Consider the following 16266-nt stretch of genomic DNA (forward strand, 5'->3'; position numbering starts at 1 on the left):
CTGAAAGGCATGGCTGGTACTCTACTACTGCAGGAAGATTTCTCTCCCCACCTGGCAGCAGCCCAGATAATGAGAAGCATTGCCGCCCTGAACTGTTCCTCTCCCCCAATGGACTTTCCTTTAGAACAGCCTCTCCCTCTCCCCCCTTTCTCTGTAAAAGCAGCTCCTCCTTTGTTCTCTGGATTTGCCTGTGGTTGCCCATAGCATGCACATCCTGAGTTGCAATTCTTTTGGCTATTCCCAAATAAACTTGTTTTATGAGTAAAACAACTGTCTGATTTACTTTTTCAGTTGACAAGAGTCAGTGTGACCACAGAGGCAGAGATTGGGTGGTGCAGCCAGGAACCGAGGAATGCTGGCAGCTTCTAGAAGCTGGAACAAGCCTGGAACTGATTCTCCCCTGGAGCTTCTGGAAGGAACCAGCCATGCCAACACCTTGCTTTTAGCCCCTTGAGACTTGTGTTGGACTTCTGACCTCCAGAACTGTAAGAAAAGGAATGTGTATTATTTTAAGCCATGAAAGCTCGTAATCTGGTATAGCATGTGGCAGGCTGAAGAATGGCCCTCAAAGATATCAGGTCCGAGTCCCAGGAACCTGTAAATGTTACCTTATTTTGGAAGAAGGATCTTTGTAGATGTGATTAAGTTAAGGACCTGAGATGGGGAGATTATCCTGCATTACGTGGATGTGCCCTAAATGCCATCACCTGTGTCCTTATAAGAGGATAGCAGAGGGAGATTTGACACACACAGGAAGACAGGGCAGGACAAAAGCAGGACCCCACATGAACACACACCAGAATGGGGCAGTGTCCAAGTCAGCCGAAGACGAGACGCCCGTCCTGGTGACTGAGCGTCTGCCACTTCTTACCAACGACAGCTTCACTTTGCTCGGCTTTCCCACCTTCTAGATAAGAATTATTAAGATAGCAGTCTCAGAATCTGCACCATGACAGCTTTAAACACAGAGCAAAGTGCATTTCCTCCAGCACTCCCCAGTCGCCCAGGACAGGCCCTACCCTAAGTCTTTTCCAACACCCTCCTACAGAGATGCCCCCCGTTTCTTGAAGTGCGAGGTCTCCCTCATTGCAGTGAGTCTGCTGTGCTCATGGTAGTCTTTGGCTGATGGCACCAACAGCACTTCTGGGCTGCCTCACCTAGGCGGGGTGAAGGCTGGAGCAACAGCAGCTGCTTTGGGGCAGGGAGGACTCTGGAACTCTTCCTTTTTGCCTGTCTTCCTCTCCACGGTGACTCAGAGGCCTCCTCACCCAGGCAGGTTCGGTGGTTATAGCGGGAAAGTAGAGTGAAAGAGCAGTATTCTGCTCTTGAGTTCTGGACTCAAGGCAAGGAAAGGACAGTAGTGTTAAAAGCCAAAACTTTCACTGGCAGGAGCCAGCCTTTTTTGAGAAGAAAGGTGTGTGAGAATCCAAAGATCTGAAGAAAGAGGGCACAGACCTAATCTTCCATCAAAGCAGGAACACATGGAGCCAGCCCCCGGCCCCGTATTCAGGCTGGTCAAGGAAGAAGGGTCAGAGGTGAGGAGGGGCAGAGCCAGCCCAGGACACAGCTCAGCCTCTGCCACAGGGAGCACTGACCCTCACCAGGGCAGAGAACCATGTTGGGCCCCCGCCTGCCTGCATGGAGAAGTTGCTCCCATTACCAGCCACCAACCCCGTCTGCCCACTGCCTGGCAGAAGCATCCTACAGCAACAGCTGTCTCATTCTGAGACTCTGCTCAGCCTCACCCAGATTACTGTTTGGCTAACACCCTTCAGTAGCTCAGCACACTGAGAACACCCCCGCCCCTTGGAGGCCCCAAGAACATGTACGTCGTGGGGAGTGAACAGAATGAGCACAGGGTCGTGCCCAGCTCACCACCCTACCCTCCTGGCTGGGATGAGGTGCATCCCGTCCCCGTAACAGCTGGACACCTCTCCCCAGGTCCCCTAATACACGCAGCTTTCGTTTCGCTTCTCAAATCCACAGTTACCTCGATGAAGCAGTTCTCCAGCAAAGGGAGGCGTCTCCATCTCCATCTCTTTGGCTAAACAAGTATCATCAAGCCTGTAATTGGCCTTTTTTCCAGATTCACTATTTGCCTAGATAATTCCTCATCAAAGTTGTAAGCTCTGTGGTTAGGAAATTATTCTGCATTGCAGGAATTTTCACAGGGCAATAGAAAACATAATTGTACACGTTACATTTTTAATCTAGATGCCTGAAAAGAGAATTGCAGACACCTGGGACATAGTTTGGGGCTCGTGTTTATACTGTGGGTGGTTCTGCTGGCAGCGAGGGTCACGGAAGAAAATGACAAACTTTGAGAGCAGCTTTCTCTAGGGTTCTGTTTACTTTTCATTATATTTTCTGTATGTTCACCACCAAAACACGTATAGTTCTACTTAATATGTTCCGCATTCGGGTTTGTTTTTATTTCACAGAAATGCCGCTCTGATCTGCTAAGCACTTTCCACTGTGAAGCATAACTATTTCCTTGTTGTGTGAGTATCCTGGAGCTGCCATAACCAGCGCCACAAACTAGGGACCTAAAACAGCAGGAGCTCGTCCTCTCACAGTCCAGGAGGCCAGAGTCTGAAATCCAGCTGTGGACAGGGCTGCACTCCCTCTGGAGGCTGCTGGGCGGCTCCTTCCTGCCTTGTCCAGATTCTGGTGTCCTTCGTCTCTGGAGGGCTGAGGCCTCTGGGTGCCTGTGCGCTCCAAGCACCAGGCCCTTGGAAGGGCTCTCGGTCACAGAGGCTCAGAGGACTGTCTTATTCCTTCTAGGACATCAGTGGTAGTCCTGAGGAGTCCATTTCCAAAGAAAGTAGAAAGGGGAAAAGAGCCCTATTTGGCCTGGATTAACCTTGCGGCCAGGGGGTCTATTCCCAGTAGCCCATCATCATGCATCGGCCTCAGGGAGGTGCGTTCTCACCTCCCTTCAGGGTCTCAAGAGTGTGCTGTTCGGACGGAGGAGAAGAGGTGCGTGGGGTTTTCATTCACCTCGGACCTCTCCTATGTCTCTCCTGGTCGCACATGCAGGAGAGAGATGCCCCACCTTGGCTGACCCTGCATTGGTCACTGCAGGTCAGAGGACAGCCCGTCTTGCGCACCGTGGCCGTCCCTGTTAGTGGTCAGTGGGCCGGCCCTTCTTCTCTCTGCTCTCTCCATCCACTGCCCAACGAGAGAAGGTGCCATGGTCCTGCCAGGATGTCCTCCCAGGCCGGCAGCCCCTTGTGAGGTACTGTCCCCTCAGGGTTTACCTGCTGTCCACTCGCCCATGGACACTTGTCCCCATCGGGGGCTGGACAACCCCGAGCCTGGCTCCAGGCCTTCAGTGGTGGCCATGCTCAACTCTGCTCTCTGGGCCTCGGTTCCACCATCTCTGAATAAAGGAGATGCTCCCGATTCTAGGGTCCCTTAAATTTCTGAAAATCCATAAATCATTAACAGAAACTGAGGACATCTGGGTGTTTTCTCATTTCACGTTATTTTTATCCCTCATTTTAGCCTCCAGCTGCCACAGAGAGATGTCTAGCAGGTACAACCAGGAAGGAGAGACCCTGCCCGGGGTCTTTGCAAAGTCAGCACCGTCCTTCATGTGTCACTTGTGATTGGTGATAGGACCTCGTCTGTTGGGGGAGAGCCTGAGGACGTCTGTGAGCACACCAGGGGCTCCTCTCCAGGATCTTACCAGACAGGCGCACGCTGGAGTGCCACTCCTTACCACTTCCCACTTCCTGCCCCGACGTCTCTTTTCAGGAGAAGGAATCTTTTTCAATAGATGATACAGTTCAGGAGTGAAGGCTTGTTACCAACGCTGAGTACGAGCACTAATGTGTGGCGCCTGAAACAGGCAATAGAGCAAATGAAATAAAGGGCTATATAAATATCCCACATCAGAAAGAACCAGAGGCAACTCTACCAAGAAACAAGTACACATTTTATTGTTGAGAAACATTTTCTTAAATAATAGTGTTCACTTCATTCCTTACGAAACAGCTCTGAGTGACACTTTCCTTGCCAGTCTGCATCTGTAGTGCCTATGTTGTGGCTGTGTTCAATATAACAAGAGATATCTTTGGCATTTTCTTCCCTTAGCTTCATAACTTGTGGAACATCTTATACAAAAAAAAATGTAGATTTACAGAAAAATATGCATATAAATCACTTATTAATCCCAAAACGTAGTAAATAACATAGCAAAAGCTTTATCAAACCCATTTCATGCACAGCCGGACAGATCTGTTGTGCATAATCTCTAATGTGTCTGCAGCATTTTATAAATTAGTGCTTTGATGTGAAAAAGGAGGTTTACAAAAAGCCCCTCTCATCACGTTGATGACTCTAATTTATCTATCATTGCTTTTCAGAGTCCCTTGAATTTATACTCATCACACACATATCACCATTCTTATAAAAGCAGTTATTTTAAGGAAAAAGTTACACTGCAATCATGATATAAGTGACATTCAAAATTTGATGTTATCAAGAGTTGAGCAGAGAACTAACTTTCCCTTTATAAACACAAGTCTAAAACAGGAGCTTCATGCACATCCACATAGAAACATCAAAGTCGAACCACAGGACGGGCTTCACTGTGGGGAGTGGTATGGTCACCACTGGGAGGTGTCTCTTGGATCTAGAATGGCCTCTCGTCTCCCAGTGCAACTGCTCAGAGTCTCCTGGAGATTCCAGCCTGTGTCTGTCTTGTGCCTTTTCTAGGAGACTTTACAACTATTTCTGGTGCAGCGTTTGGGCGGGCTCTGGGGTGGGCGGGAGGCCTTAACTTTGCGGAGGCTGCTCCTCTTGTGAGTGGAGCTGGCAGTGAGAGAGTAGGATCGGCCGTGCATCATCCTGGTGTTCAGGCCATTGGCCATCGAGAATGATTTGAGGTGGCTTCTTAAGGCCATAGGGAGCGGTAGCTTGTCCACCAGGTGCACAGGAGTGCAGGACACCACTGCTCGGCAGCACAGGTCCTGCAGGCTCAGTACTTGGGAAAGAAAAGAAAACTGTGTTTAGTTTTTGCTGTCCTGGACACAGGGCCAATGAAATGGCAGCCTGCATGCCTGTCTGCCCTCCTTTCCCAGGACTGTGGGCTGGGTGGACTACAGGATGTTGTTGCTGAACACCCCCTGCAGCACCTGGCAGGTAGGAGATAGATCGTCCTGCTTTCATCAAACTCAGTTTGCCCCCAAACTTGAGACCCTTGCCATCTCTTTCTCTGGGTCTGAGAGACGAGTTGCCCTTCCTGGTGATGGTCAATGAGATCTCCTCCAGGACTCAAGTATGACCACAGTTCAGGGTTAGAGACCAAGGCTTCAGGAGACATGCTTTCTCAGTTGTATAGCTGACACCAAAACGTGTATTATTAAGAGACGTCAGCATCACGCAAAGGGAGCACTTTCCTTAGCCTCTCCCCACTAAGATATAACGAAAAGGACATTCGTGAACCAACAGTGGACACCCATGCAACACAACAGACATCTGAGAGATCCATGCAGCCAAACGTCTGAAGGTGGGGGTGCTGGAACCCCGGGAGGCAGTGGAAGGAGGTGAGTGGATCTCCTCCTGCTCCCCAGCAGCAGTGATCTAGGGCACGGGACCTCACACAGTGGCCAGCACTCGACTCTGAGAGGAGGGGGAAAGGGCAGCCCTCCACGGGAATGCTTTCACTCTCAGAGCTGCCTCCCAGCCCGCGGGAACACCCCACTCAGTGGCTCAGTCGGGGGGGGGGGCCCTCAATCAAGCTGAGCAGCCCAGGTGGGCAGCCAGTGAGTGCAGAGTGTGAGTGTGGGAGGGACAGAAGGCACCCCCCCATCCTGCCTGGTGTATCAGTTCTGCCAGTCCGCCAGGGCAGACGACCCTTGCCAGAGCACCTGCACCTACGTGTGTGAAGCAGCAGTGGCCAGATGCAGAGAGCCCTCTCAGCACAGCCTCCAATGAATGGGAACAATGGGCAGGGGTGGCAGTGGGCTCAGACAGTGCAGCTCCTGCTCCACCCCAGTGGGGGCAGTGGAATCTGCAACCAGATCCTACCACTATGCAACAAAAGTCCACCCCATCAAACAGCATGAAGAAGGACATTAATGCTCCAGATCAGAAGGAAATGACAAGCACCCAGAAACCACTCCTGAAGTCACAGAAATTTATAACGTAAGTGACAGAGAATTCAAAATAGTTGTCATAAAGGAACTCAACCAGTTACAAGAAGACTCAGAAAGACAGTTCAGTGAGCTCAGGAATAAAATTAATGAGCAGAGGGAATTCTTCACAAAAGAGATTGAAAGTATAAAAAAAAATCATAAATGTTGGAGATGAAGAACACAATGAATGAGATTTAAAAAATCTGGAATCCTTAAAAAACAGAGCTGATATTATGGAGGACAGAATTAGCAATTTAGAGAACAGAAATATAGAAATGCTTCAGGTGGAGGATGAGAGAGAACTAAGACGAAAAAGAAATGAAGAAATTCTTCAGGAAATATCCGACTCAATTAGGAAATGCAGCAATAGGATCAGAGGTATTCCAGAGGGAGAAGCGTGGAAGAAAGAAGAAGAGAGCTTGTTCAAAGAAATAATAGCTGAGAACTTCCCAAACCTGGGGAAGGAGCTGGAATTACATGTAAAATGAAGCTAACGGAACTCCTAATTATATCAATGTAAAAAGACCTTCTCCAAAGCATATAATAGTAAAACTGGCAAAAGTCAATGACAAAGAAAGAATACTAAGGGCAGCAAGGCAGAAGAAAATAACTTACAACGGAACCCCTATCAGGTTTTCAGCAGATTTCTCAGCAGAAACCTTACAGGCTAGGAGAGAATGGAATGATATATTCAAAATCTTGAAAGACAAAGACTTTAAGCCAAGAATACTCTATCCTGCAAAAATATCCTTCAGATACAATGGAGAAATACAGTCTTTCCAAAATAAACAAAAACTGAGGGAGTTCATCACCACAAGACTCCCCAACACAAGAAATGATCAAGAAGGTCCTCATACCTGAAAAAAAGGAAAGAGTTTACAAAGCCTTGAGCAAGCAGATAAACAGGCAGACAAAATCAGAAAATTGCAGCTCTCTATCAGAGCAGGTTAGCAAACAATTATAACATTAAAGATAAAGAGAAGGAAAGCATCAAAAATAACTATAATCACTTCATTTTAATCACAAACTCACAATGCAAAATGGAGTAAGTCATGACAAGAATAACTTGGACAAGGAAGAGGAAAGACACAGAAACTCCTTAGACTAAGGAGATAAGAGGCTATGAGCAAATGGACTGTCATGTATGAGATCTTTTATACAAACTTCACAGTAACAACTAAACAAAAACTCAGAACAGAGACAGAAATGATAAAGAGAAAACTGAGAACACCATCATAGAGAATCACCAGATTGAATTAGCAGTTGGAAATACATGGGATGAGAAACAAGGGAAATACAGAACAACCGGAAAACAAGAGACAAAATGGCAGCACTAAGCCCTCATCTATCAATAATCACTGTAAACGTAAATGGATTGAACTCTCCAATCAGAAGACACAGAGGGGCAGGATGGCTTAAAGAACAAGACCCAACAATATGCTGCCTCTAGGAAACACATCTCAGCTCTAAAGACAAAGACAGACTCAGAGTGAAGGAATGGAATATGATTCTACAAGCAAATGACAAACAAAAGAAAGCAGGCATTGCCATACTTATATCAGACAAAGTAGACTTCAAGAGAAAACAGGCAACGAGGGGCTGGCCCCATGGCCAAGTGGTTGAATTTTCATGCTCCACTTCAGTGACCCAGGGTTTCACTGGTTCAGACCCTAGGCACGGACCTGGCACCACTCATCAAGCCATGCTGGGGTGGTGTCCCAGATAGCAGAACTAGAAGGACCAACAACTAGAATATACAACTATGTACTGGGGGGCTTCAGGGAGAAGAAGAAAAAATAAATAAAATAAAACAGGCAATGAGAGACAAAGAGGGGCAGTATATAATGATAAAAGGAACACTACACCAAGAGGACATGACACTTATATATGCACCTAACACAGGAGCACCAAAGTACATAAAGCAACTATTACCAAATCTAAAAGGGGAAATTAACAGCAACACAATAATAGTAGGGGACCTCAACACACCACTTACATCAATGGACAGATCTTCCAGACAGAAAGTCAACAAGGAAATAGTGGAATTAAATGAAAAACTAGACCAGATGGATTTAATAGACATTTATAGAACACTCCAACCAAAAACAGCAGAATACACATTCTTCTCAAGTGCACATGGAACATTCTCAAAGATAGACCATATGTTGGGAAACAAGGTAAGCCTTAATAAATTTAAGAAAATTGAAATCATATCAAGCATCTTTTCTGACCATAACGCTGTGAAACTAGAAATCAACTATAAGAAGAAAGCTGGGAGAGTGACAAATATGTGAAGACTAAACAACATGCTACTGAACAACCAAAGGATCACTGAGGAAATTAAAGGAAAAATAAAAAAATATCTGGAGACAAATGAAAATGAAAATACACCATAGCAACTCATATGGGATGTAGCAAAAGCAGTCCTAAGATGGAAATTCATACCCACATTAACAAACAAGAAAAATCTCAAATAAGCAATTTTAAACTACACCTAACAGAACTAGAAAAAGAAGAATAAACAAAGCCCAAAGTCAGCAGAAGGAGGGAAATAATAAAAATTAGAGTAGAAATAAAGGAAATTGAAACAAACAAACAAAAAAGCAGTAGAAAGGATCAATGAAACTAAGAGCTGGTTCTTTGAGAAGATCAACAAAATTGACAAACCCTTAGCCAAACTCACTAAGAAAAAAAGAGAGAAGACTCAAATAAATACACTTAGAAATGAAAGAGGAGAAATTACAATGGATAACACAGATATACAAAGGATTATACTATGAAAAACTATATGCCAACAAAATGGACAATCTAGAAGAAATGGATAAGTTCTTAGACTCATACAACCTCCCAAAACTAAATCAAGAAGAAATAGAGAATCTGAATAGACCAATCACCAGTAAAGAGATTGAAACAGTAATCAAAAACCTCCCAAAAAATAAAAGTCCAGGACCAGACGGCTTCTCTGGAGAATTCTACCAGACATCAAAGAAGATTTAATACCTATCCTTCTCAAACTATTCCAAAAAATTGAAGGAGACAGAACACTTCCTAATTCATTCTATGAGGTCAACATCACCCTGATCCCAAAGCTGGATAAGGACAATGCAAAGAAGGAAAATTACAGGCCAATATTGCTGATGAACATAGATGCAAAAATCCTCAACACAATATTGGCAAACCAAATACAGAATACATTAAAAGGATCATACACCATGATCAGGTGGGATTTATTCCAGGAATGTAGGGATGGTTCAACATCTGCAAATCAGTCAATGTGATATATCACATTAACAAAATGAGGAGTAAAAACCACATGATCATCTCAATAGATGCAGAGAAAGCATTTGACAAGATCCAACATCCATTCATGAAAAAAACCCTCAATAAAATGAGTATAGAAGGAAAGTACTTCAAGAGAATAAAGGCTATATATGACAAACACACAGCCAACATCATATTCAATAAGGAAAAAGTCATTCCTCTGAGAACAGGAACAAGACAAGGATGCCCACTCTTACCACTCCTATTCAACATAGTACTGGAGGTTTTGGCCAGAGAAATTAGGCAGGGAAAAGAAATACAGGGAATCCAAAGTGGCAAGGAGGAAGTAAAACTCTCGCTGCTTGCAGATGACATGATTCTCTATATAGAAAATCCCAAAGAAACCATCAAAAAACTATTAGAAATAATCAACTACTACAGCAAATTTGCAGGGTACAAAGTCAACTTACAAAAATCAGTTGCAACTCTATAGTCTAATAATGAACTAACAGAAAGAGAACTCAAGAATACAATCCCATTTACAACCACAATAAAAACAATAAAATATCTAGGAATAAATTTAACTAAGGAGGTGAGAGACCTATACACTGGAAACTATAAGACATTATTGAAAGAAACTGATGATGACATAAAGAAATGGAAAGATTTTCCATGCACATGGATTGGAAGAATAAACATAGTTAAAATGTCCACATTACCCGAAGCAATCTACAGATTCAACGCAATCCCAATCAGAATCCCAATGACATTCTTCATGGAAATAGAACAAAGAATCCTAAAATTCATATAGGGTAACAAAAGACCATGAATTGCTAAAGCAATCCTGAGAAAAAAGAACAAAGCTGGAGGCATCACAATCCCTGACTTCAAAATATACTACAAAGCTATAGTAATCAAAATAGCAAGGTACTGGTACAAAAACAGGCACACAGATCAATGGAACAGAAGTGAAAGCCCAGAAATAAAACCACACATCTATGGACAGCTAATCTTCAACAAAGGTGCCAAGAACATACAATGGAGAACAGAAAGTCTTTTCCATAGATGGTGTTGGGAAAACTGGACAGCCACGGGCAAAAGAATGAAAGTAGACCATTCTCTTAATGCCATTTACAAAAATGAACTCAAAATGGATCAAAGACTTGAAGGTAAGACCTGAAACCATAAAACTCCTAGAAGAAAATATAGGCAGTACACTCTGACATTGGTTTAGAAGCCTTTTTTTTTTTCCTGCTTTCTTCTCCCCAAATCCCCCCAGTACATAGTTGCATATTTTAGTTGTGGTCCTTCTAGTTGTAGCACATGGGACGCCACCTCAACATGGCCTGATGAGCAGTGCCATGTCCGCACCCGGGATCCAAACCCTGGGCCGCCAAAGTGGAGTGCGCAAACTTAACCACTTGGCCATGGGGCCAGCCCCCTGGAAGCATCTTTTTAACTACGATGTCTACTCAGCCAAGGGAAACAAAGGAAAAAATAAACAAATGAGACTTCATCAGACTAAAGAGCATCTGCAAGGCAAAGGAAACCAGGAACAAAACAAAAAGACAACCCACCAACTGGGAGAAATTATTTTCAAATCATATATGCCACAAGGGGTTAATCTCCAAAATATATAAAGAACTCATAAAACTCAGCAAAAAAACAACCAACCTGATCAAAAAATGGGCAGAGGATATGAACAGACATTTTTTCAAAGAAGATATACAGATGGCCAACAGGCATGTGAAAAGATGTTCAACATAACTAATTATTAGGGAAATGCAAATCAAAACTACAATGAGATATCACCTTATACCTGTCAGAATGGCTATAATCGCCAAGACAAAAAATAACAAATGTTGGAGAGGATGTGGAGAAAATATACTCATATACTCATATACTGCTGGTGGGAATGCAAACTGGTGTAGTCACTACGGAAAACAGTATGGGGATTCCTCAAAAAACTAAAAATAGAATTACCATATGACCCAGCTATGCCACTACTGGGTATCTATCCAAAGAACTTGAAATCAACAATCCAAAGAGACTTATGCATCCCTATGTTCACTGAAGCATTATTCACAATAGCCAAGACATGGAAGCAACCCAAGTGCCCATCAACTGTGAATGGATAAAGAAGAGGTGGTGTATATATATACAATGGAATACTACTCCACCATAAAAAAGACAAAATCATCCCATTTGCAACAACCTGGACGGACCTTGAGGGTATTATGTTAAGTGAAATAAACCAGACTGAGAAAGAGAAACGCCACATGACTTCACTCATATGTGGAAGATAAACACATGGACCAAGAGAACGGATTAGTGGTTACCAGAGGAGAAGGTGGTTGGTGGGTGGGCATAAGGGGTAAAGTGGCACGTATATATGGTGACTGAAATTTCGCAATGTTATAAACTATTATGACCTCAATAAAATAATAAAAAATAAAACAAACTAACCAAAAAAACATGTATTATCAGCTTTACAGAGACAAACTCGAGAATACACTTGACCAGCAAATGCTGTAATTTACGTTTCACCTACACCGTGCACTTTGTGAGTCAGGTTCCCCGCCCAGGGGAGAGTGGGGCTCCAGGGGACTGGCTGAGGAGGGAGCAGGAATCTCATCCCCACCCTGGTGCAGTCGCCACAGCACCTCAGCCCTGCAGGAGGCAGACAGAAGGACGGCCCAGCGGGTTGGCCCAGGATAAAATCAAGGTCCCAACAAGCAGCTCTTTCAGAACCATGGTACTCAATGGGGGGCGATTTTGACTCCCCAGGACTTTCGGCAATGTCTGCAGACATTTGTGGTTTTCACAACTGGGAGACAGGGAGAGCAGGGGTGAGCACATCCCAGAGAGCACGGAGAACCACGCCCTCCAAAATGACAGCAGTGCCGAGGGGGAGAACCCCTGGTTCAGAAGAATGGCATTTTGTCAGTCAACTCTATGCTGCCCAATTCCATGAATATAGATTCGTCTTCTTTGTCCCTTAAAAGAAGTAAGCTGACAAGTTACTCAGAGGAGAACAGTGACAGCCAGCCGCACTGTGTCACAACAGGTTCACACAATGCAGATGGAAGGTCAGCGCATACAGTTTGGGGCATATGAACACTGAGGAATTTGAATAGTCTATTCCAGCTGCAAGTTTCATTATATTAGAAATATTCTATGCACTTCTATTTCTCAAGTTCCTTTCTTTGTAAACAAAATAAGTTGCAAGTGAATCATTCCTAACATGAGATGCTCTTCCCCCAACCCTCGATGTGAAGGACGCGGGAGAGCGCGGCGCAGGAGCCTCTCACAGCCACTGCCTTGGCTGGTTCCTCTGTTCTGCCCGAGGAGGTGCTGACCCCTTGCCACTGACGCCTGTGGCTGCCTCACTTATGAACGCCTTCACCTCTGCCCACGTACAGATTTCAGAAATGCCTCTAGGGCCGGCCCCCTGGCCGAGTGGTTAAGTTCGCATGCTCTGCTTCGGTGGCCTGGGTTTCGCCAGGGTGTGGACACAGCCCCGCTCACCAGGCCATGCTGAGGTGGCGTCCTACATAGCGGGGCCAGAAGGACCCATGACTAAAATATGCAACTATGTACTGGGGGGCTTTGGGGAGAAGAAGGAGGAAAAAAAAGAACATTAGCAACAGATGTTAGCTCAGGTGCCAATCTTTAAAAAAAAAAGCCTCTCGTGAGCCTTCCAACAAAGTTGTAAGGATGATTTCTCTCAGGTTAAATACACCTACTCTTCGAGAATGGATCCAGTGGCCTTGAGGGGGGTCCTGGGCAGCAGACCATCATCATCTGGGGGGCCATGGGGTGACCCTAACTGGCACCTACCCTTGCTGGGCCTCCAGAGCCGGTCCATCCCGTGCCGCAGCAGCACGACCCTGGCCAGCTCCGTGAAGGACTCAGTGACGTTGAAATTGCACAGAGGGCTGACCTCGAAGAAGGTCACGCCCAGGCGCTCCGCGTAGGCCTGGGCCTGCTCCGTGGGGACCTGCCGCTTGAAGGCCAGATGCAGGCGGTTTCCCACCAGGATTTTAGGGACACCGGGGGCGTGCTGAGGGGTGAGAGAAAGGCACGGAAAATGGTTACTTGTAGGAGCTTTTGTTGTTGTCGGCTCCATGGGTGTACTGGCATGAGGGGCGTCCCCCAAAATTCACATCCACCCAGAGCCTGTGAACGTGAACATATTTGGAAATGGGGTCTTTGCAGATGTAATTAGTTACAGTGAGGTCACGGGGTGGGCCCTAAATTCAATCACTGGTGACCTTATAAGAGGAGGAGAGATCACAGGACATACAGGGGAGAAGCCACGTGATGGTGGAGCAGAGACCGAGCGATGCCCCTACAGGCTGAGGATTGTCAGCAGCCGCCAGACGCTGGAGGAGGCAGGAAGGAGCCTCCCCTGAGGTTCTGGAGGAAGCGCGGCCCTGCCGACACCTTGGTTTTGGACGAGTGGCCTCCAGAACTGAGAGGATAAGTGTCTGTGGTTCTAAGCCCCCAGTTTGCGGTCAGTTGTTACGGCCGCCCCAGGACACTAATACAGTGGGTTTGGTACTGACGGCTCCACGTCCCCACTGGCAGTTGGGTGAGTCAGGGTGCGGCAGGCAGAGCCCAGTCACCACCATCGACCCACCACCCACAGCAGGGCAAGCTGTGGTGCCTGACGGCGTGCAGGGCCTTGACTCCAAGTGAGGCCCGACCCTGTGCCGGGAGGTGACACTGCCTCCCTGTTGCTGAAGCCTTGTGCCCTGGCCCCATGCCCCGCCCCTGCCCCCACACCCTCGCAAGCCCACACGCAGGGAGCTCTGGCATGCTGTCATACCTCATCGATCTCCTTGATCCAGCGGTCGATGCCATCAAAGGACCAGCGGTTTGCGATGTCGTAGACGAGGACCACGCCCTGGGGGTGAGGCACAGGCTTACCTGACGAGACAGCTGCAGGCGCAGCACTGGGCTGCACTGCCACGCGTGGGCTGCTCGTCATGGACTCAACCAGCTAAATAACCATGTTACTTATTCTAACACAAAACATGTTATTTTGATTAATCTACCAAATGTAGCAGTTTTATGATTGTTTCCGCTGATATTTCATAAGCTCATTGATAAGCCTCCAATGTCAAGGGGAGTTAGGGACTAGAAATCAGCTCCCCACATCCAGGAGCTGCTCCAGGGGTACAGAACGTGGGGGCTGCAGGGATCCCCACCTCACGAGGAGCAGAGCCCACCACCCAAATGGAGCACTCGCGTGAACATGCACAGACACACACACACAATCATAAACATAAATGCACACAAACACACATGCACACACGTACACACACGAACACACATGCACACATGAATGTACACAAGACTCAGATGCATGCATGTGTATGTGCAAGCACAGAGACGTGCACAGACGTGTGCGTGCGGACACATATGAACACAAGTGTGCGCCGCACTGATGCACATGCATGCTCACAGCTCACACCTGTGCATGTACGTATGCATGCACAGACACACTTTAGATTCCTTCATTAATTTATATATGAGCTTCATTGCCTCATCCTCCAAGTGTGCATTAAAGAACATTCCACATGTTATTGTTCAAAGTCAGTCTGACCTCCCAGCTCAGGGAATGTTACCTGTGCGCCCCGCGAATAGGAGCGGAATATGGTACAAAATCTTCCCTGCCCAGACGTGTCCCTAGAAGAGACGTTGGAGACAAGTGAGAAGAAATCACTGGTTCGTCCCGACAAGTGTTTTCACCCTGGGAGCCACAGCAACGCGTTTACAATCGTTGGCTGGCGGCCAACTCATGAAGGTCCAAGACCCCAACAAAACAGTCACGTTGTCCCCTGAGTGATCTGGACATTGGGATGTCCTTCTGGGCTCATTCTCTTTTCTAACTGTCATTTTAAAAGTCAAACTAGAGAGCCAGCCCTAATGGCCTCGTGGTTAAACTTCAGCGTGCTCCGCTTTGGCAGCCCAGGTTCGGTTCCCTGGGTGTGGAGCCACACCACTCATCTGTCAGCAGCCATGCTGTGGTGCTGGCTCACACAGAAGAACCAGAGAACTTACAACTACACCCAACTGTGTACTGGGGCTTTAGGGGGAGAAGGGAAGGAAAGAGGAGGAAGATTCCCCTGCCAAAAGATAAATAAAATAAAGTCAAACTAATGAAAACAGTGATGGGTTTCAACATAATAATTCTGACATTTAAATAAATCTAATTTAGGTTTTAAGAAATTTGTTTAATTTGGAGATAAGCTGTGTAGTAAGGAAAATGAGTCTACACCAGGGAAAAAATAGGCCAAAGGACTTGGCGATGCCTCAACTGCCAGTTGAAATATAAGTTGATCACATCAAGTCAGCCGTGAGACACACGCCTGAGTTCCTCAGTACAAGGCACTGACGCGGCCGGCACATAGAGCAGGAGAAGGAAGAACGCATGCCCGGGCTTGAGACCGCAGGCTGTGCCCGTGGCAGTGGCTCTGGGACCAGCGGATGCCGTTTCCCGGCATCTTCGCTAAGGGCAATGGGGACACATCTGCGTGTGCAGCTAATGCGCCCATATGAACAGGTGACCCCACCGAGACGAGAAGTCCCCAGTGGGCCTGCCCTGCACGCCAGGTGTGTCCGCACGTACAAACAGTGAGATGCAGCACGGCCTTGCTGCTTTCTTCCTCGTCACCTGCAGGTGGTGACCCGCCCCTGCCTTCTGAGTCCCATTCAGGCCACCACTCAGGAGAGCAGGGGCCAGAGGTACCAACCGAGAGCAAAGGCATGGGACGAGCACCTTGTGTGCTGAGAAGCAAACTGATCAGATTTCGGGGATCAGCCCCAACAGAACCTCGAAGTTTAGGCTTTGCCT

The 16266-nt window shown here is 46.5% G+C and overlaps 1 protein-coding gene across 1 annotated transcript in view; it reads right to left on the minus strand.

Moving 5' to 3' along the window:
* Window positions 1-3919: 3919 nt before the first annotated feature.
* Window positions 3920-16266, minus strand: part of RAB40B (RAB40B, member RAS oncogene family) — a 39364-nt gene continuing 27017 nt past the window's right edge. The window contains exons 3-6 of the mRNA XM_044745323.2: window positions 15038-15098; window positions 14236-14313; window positions 13245-13467; window positions 3920-4990 (exon numbers count right to left, since the gene is read on the minus strand). Of these exons, the coding sequence (XP_044601258.1) occupies window positions 4719-4990; window positions 13245-13467; window positions 14236-14313; window positions 15038-15098 (634 nt within the window). The 3' untranslated portion in view covers window positions 3920-4718. The remainder of the gene's footprint in view (window positions 4991-13244; window positions 13468-14235; window positions 14314-15037; window positions 15099-16266) is intronic.

The sequence above is a fragment of the Equus asinus genome, chromosome 13, assembly GCF_041296235.1.
Source record: "Equus asinus isolate D_3611 breed Donkey chromosome 13, EquAss-T2T_v2, whole genome shotgun sequence".
Lineage (NCBI taxonomy): Eukaryota > Metazoa > Chordata > Mammalia > Perissodactyla > Equidae > Equus > Equus asinus.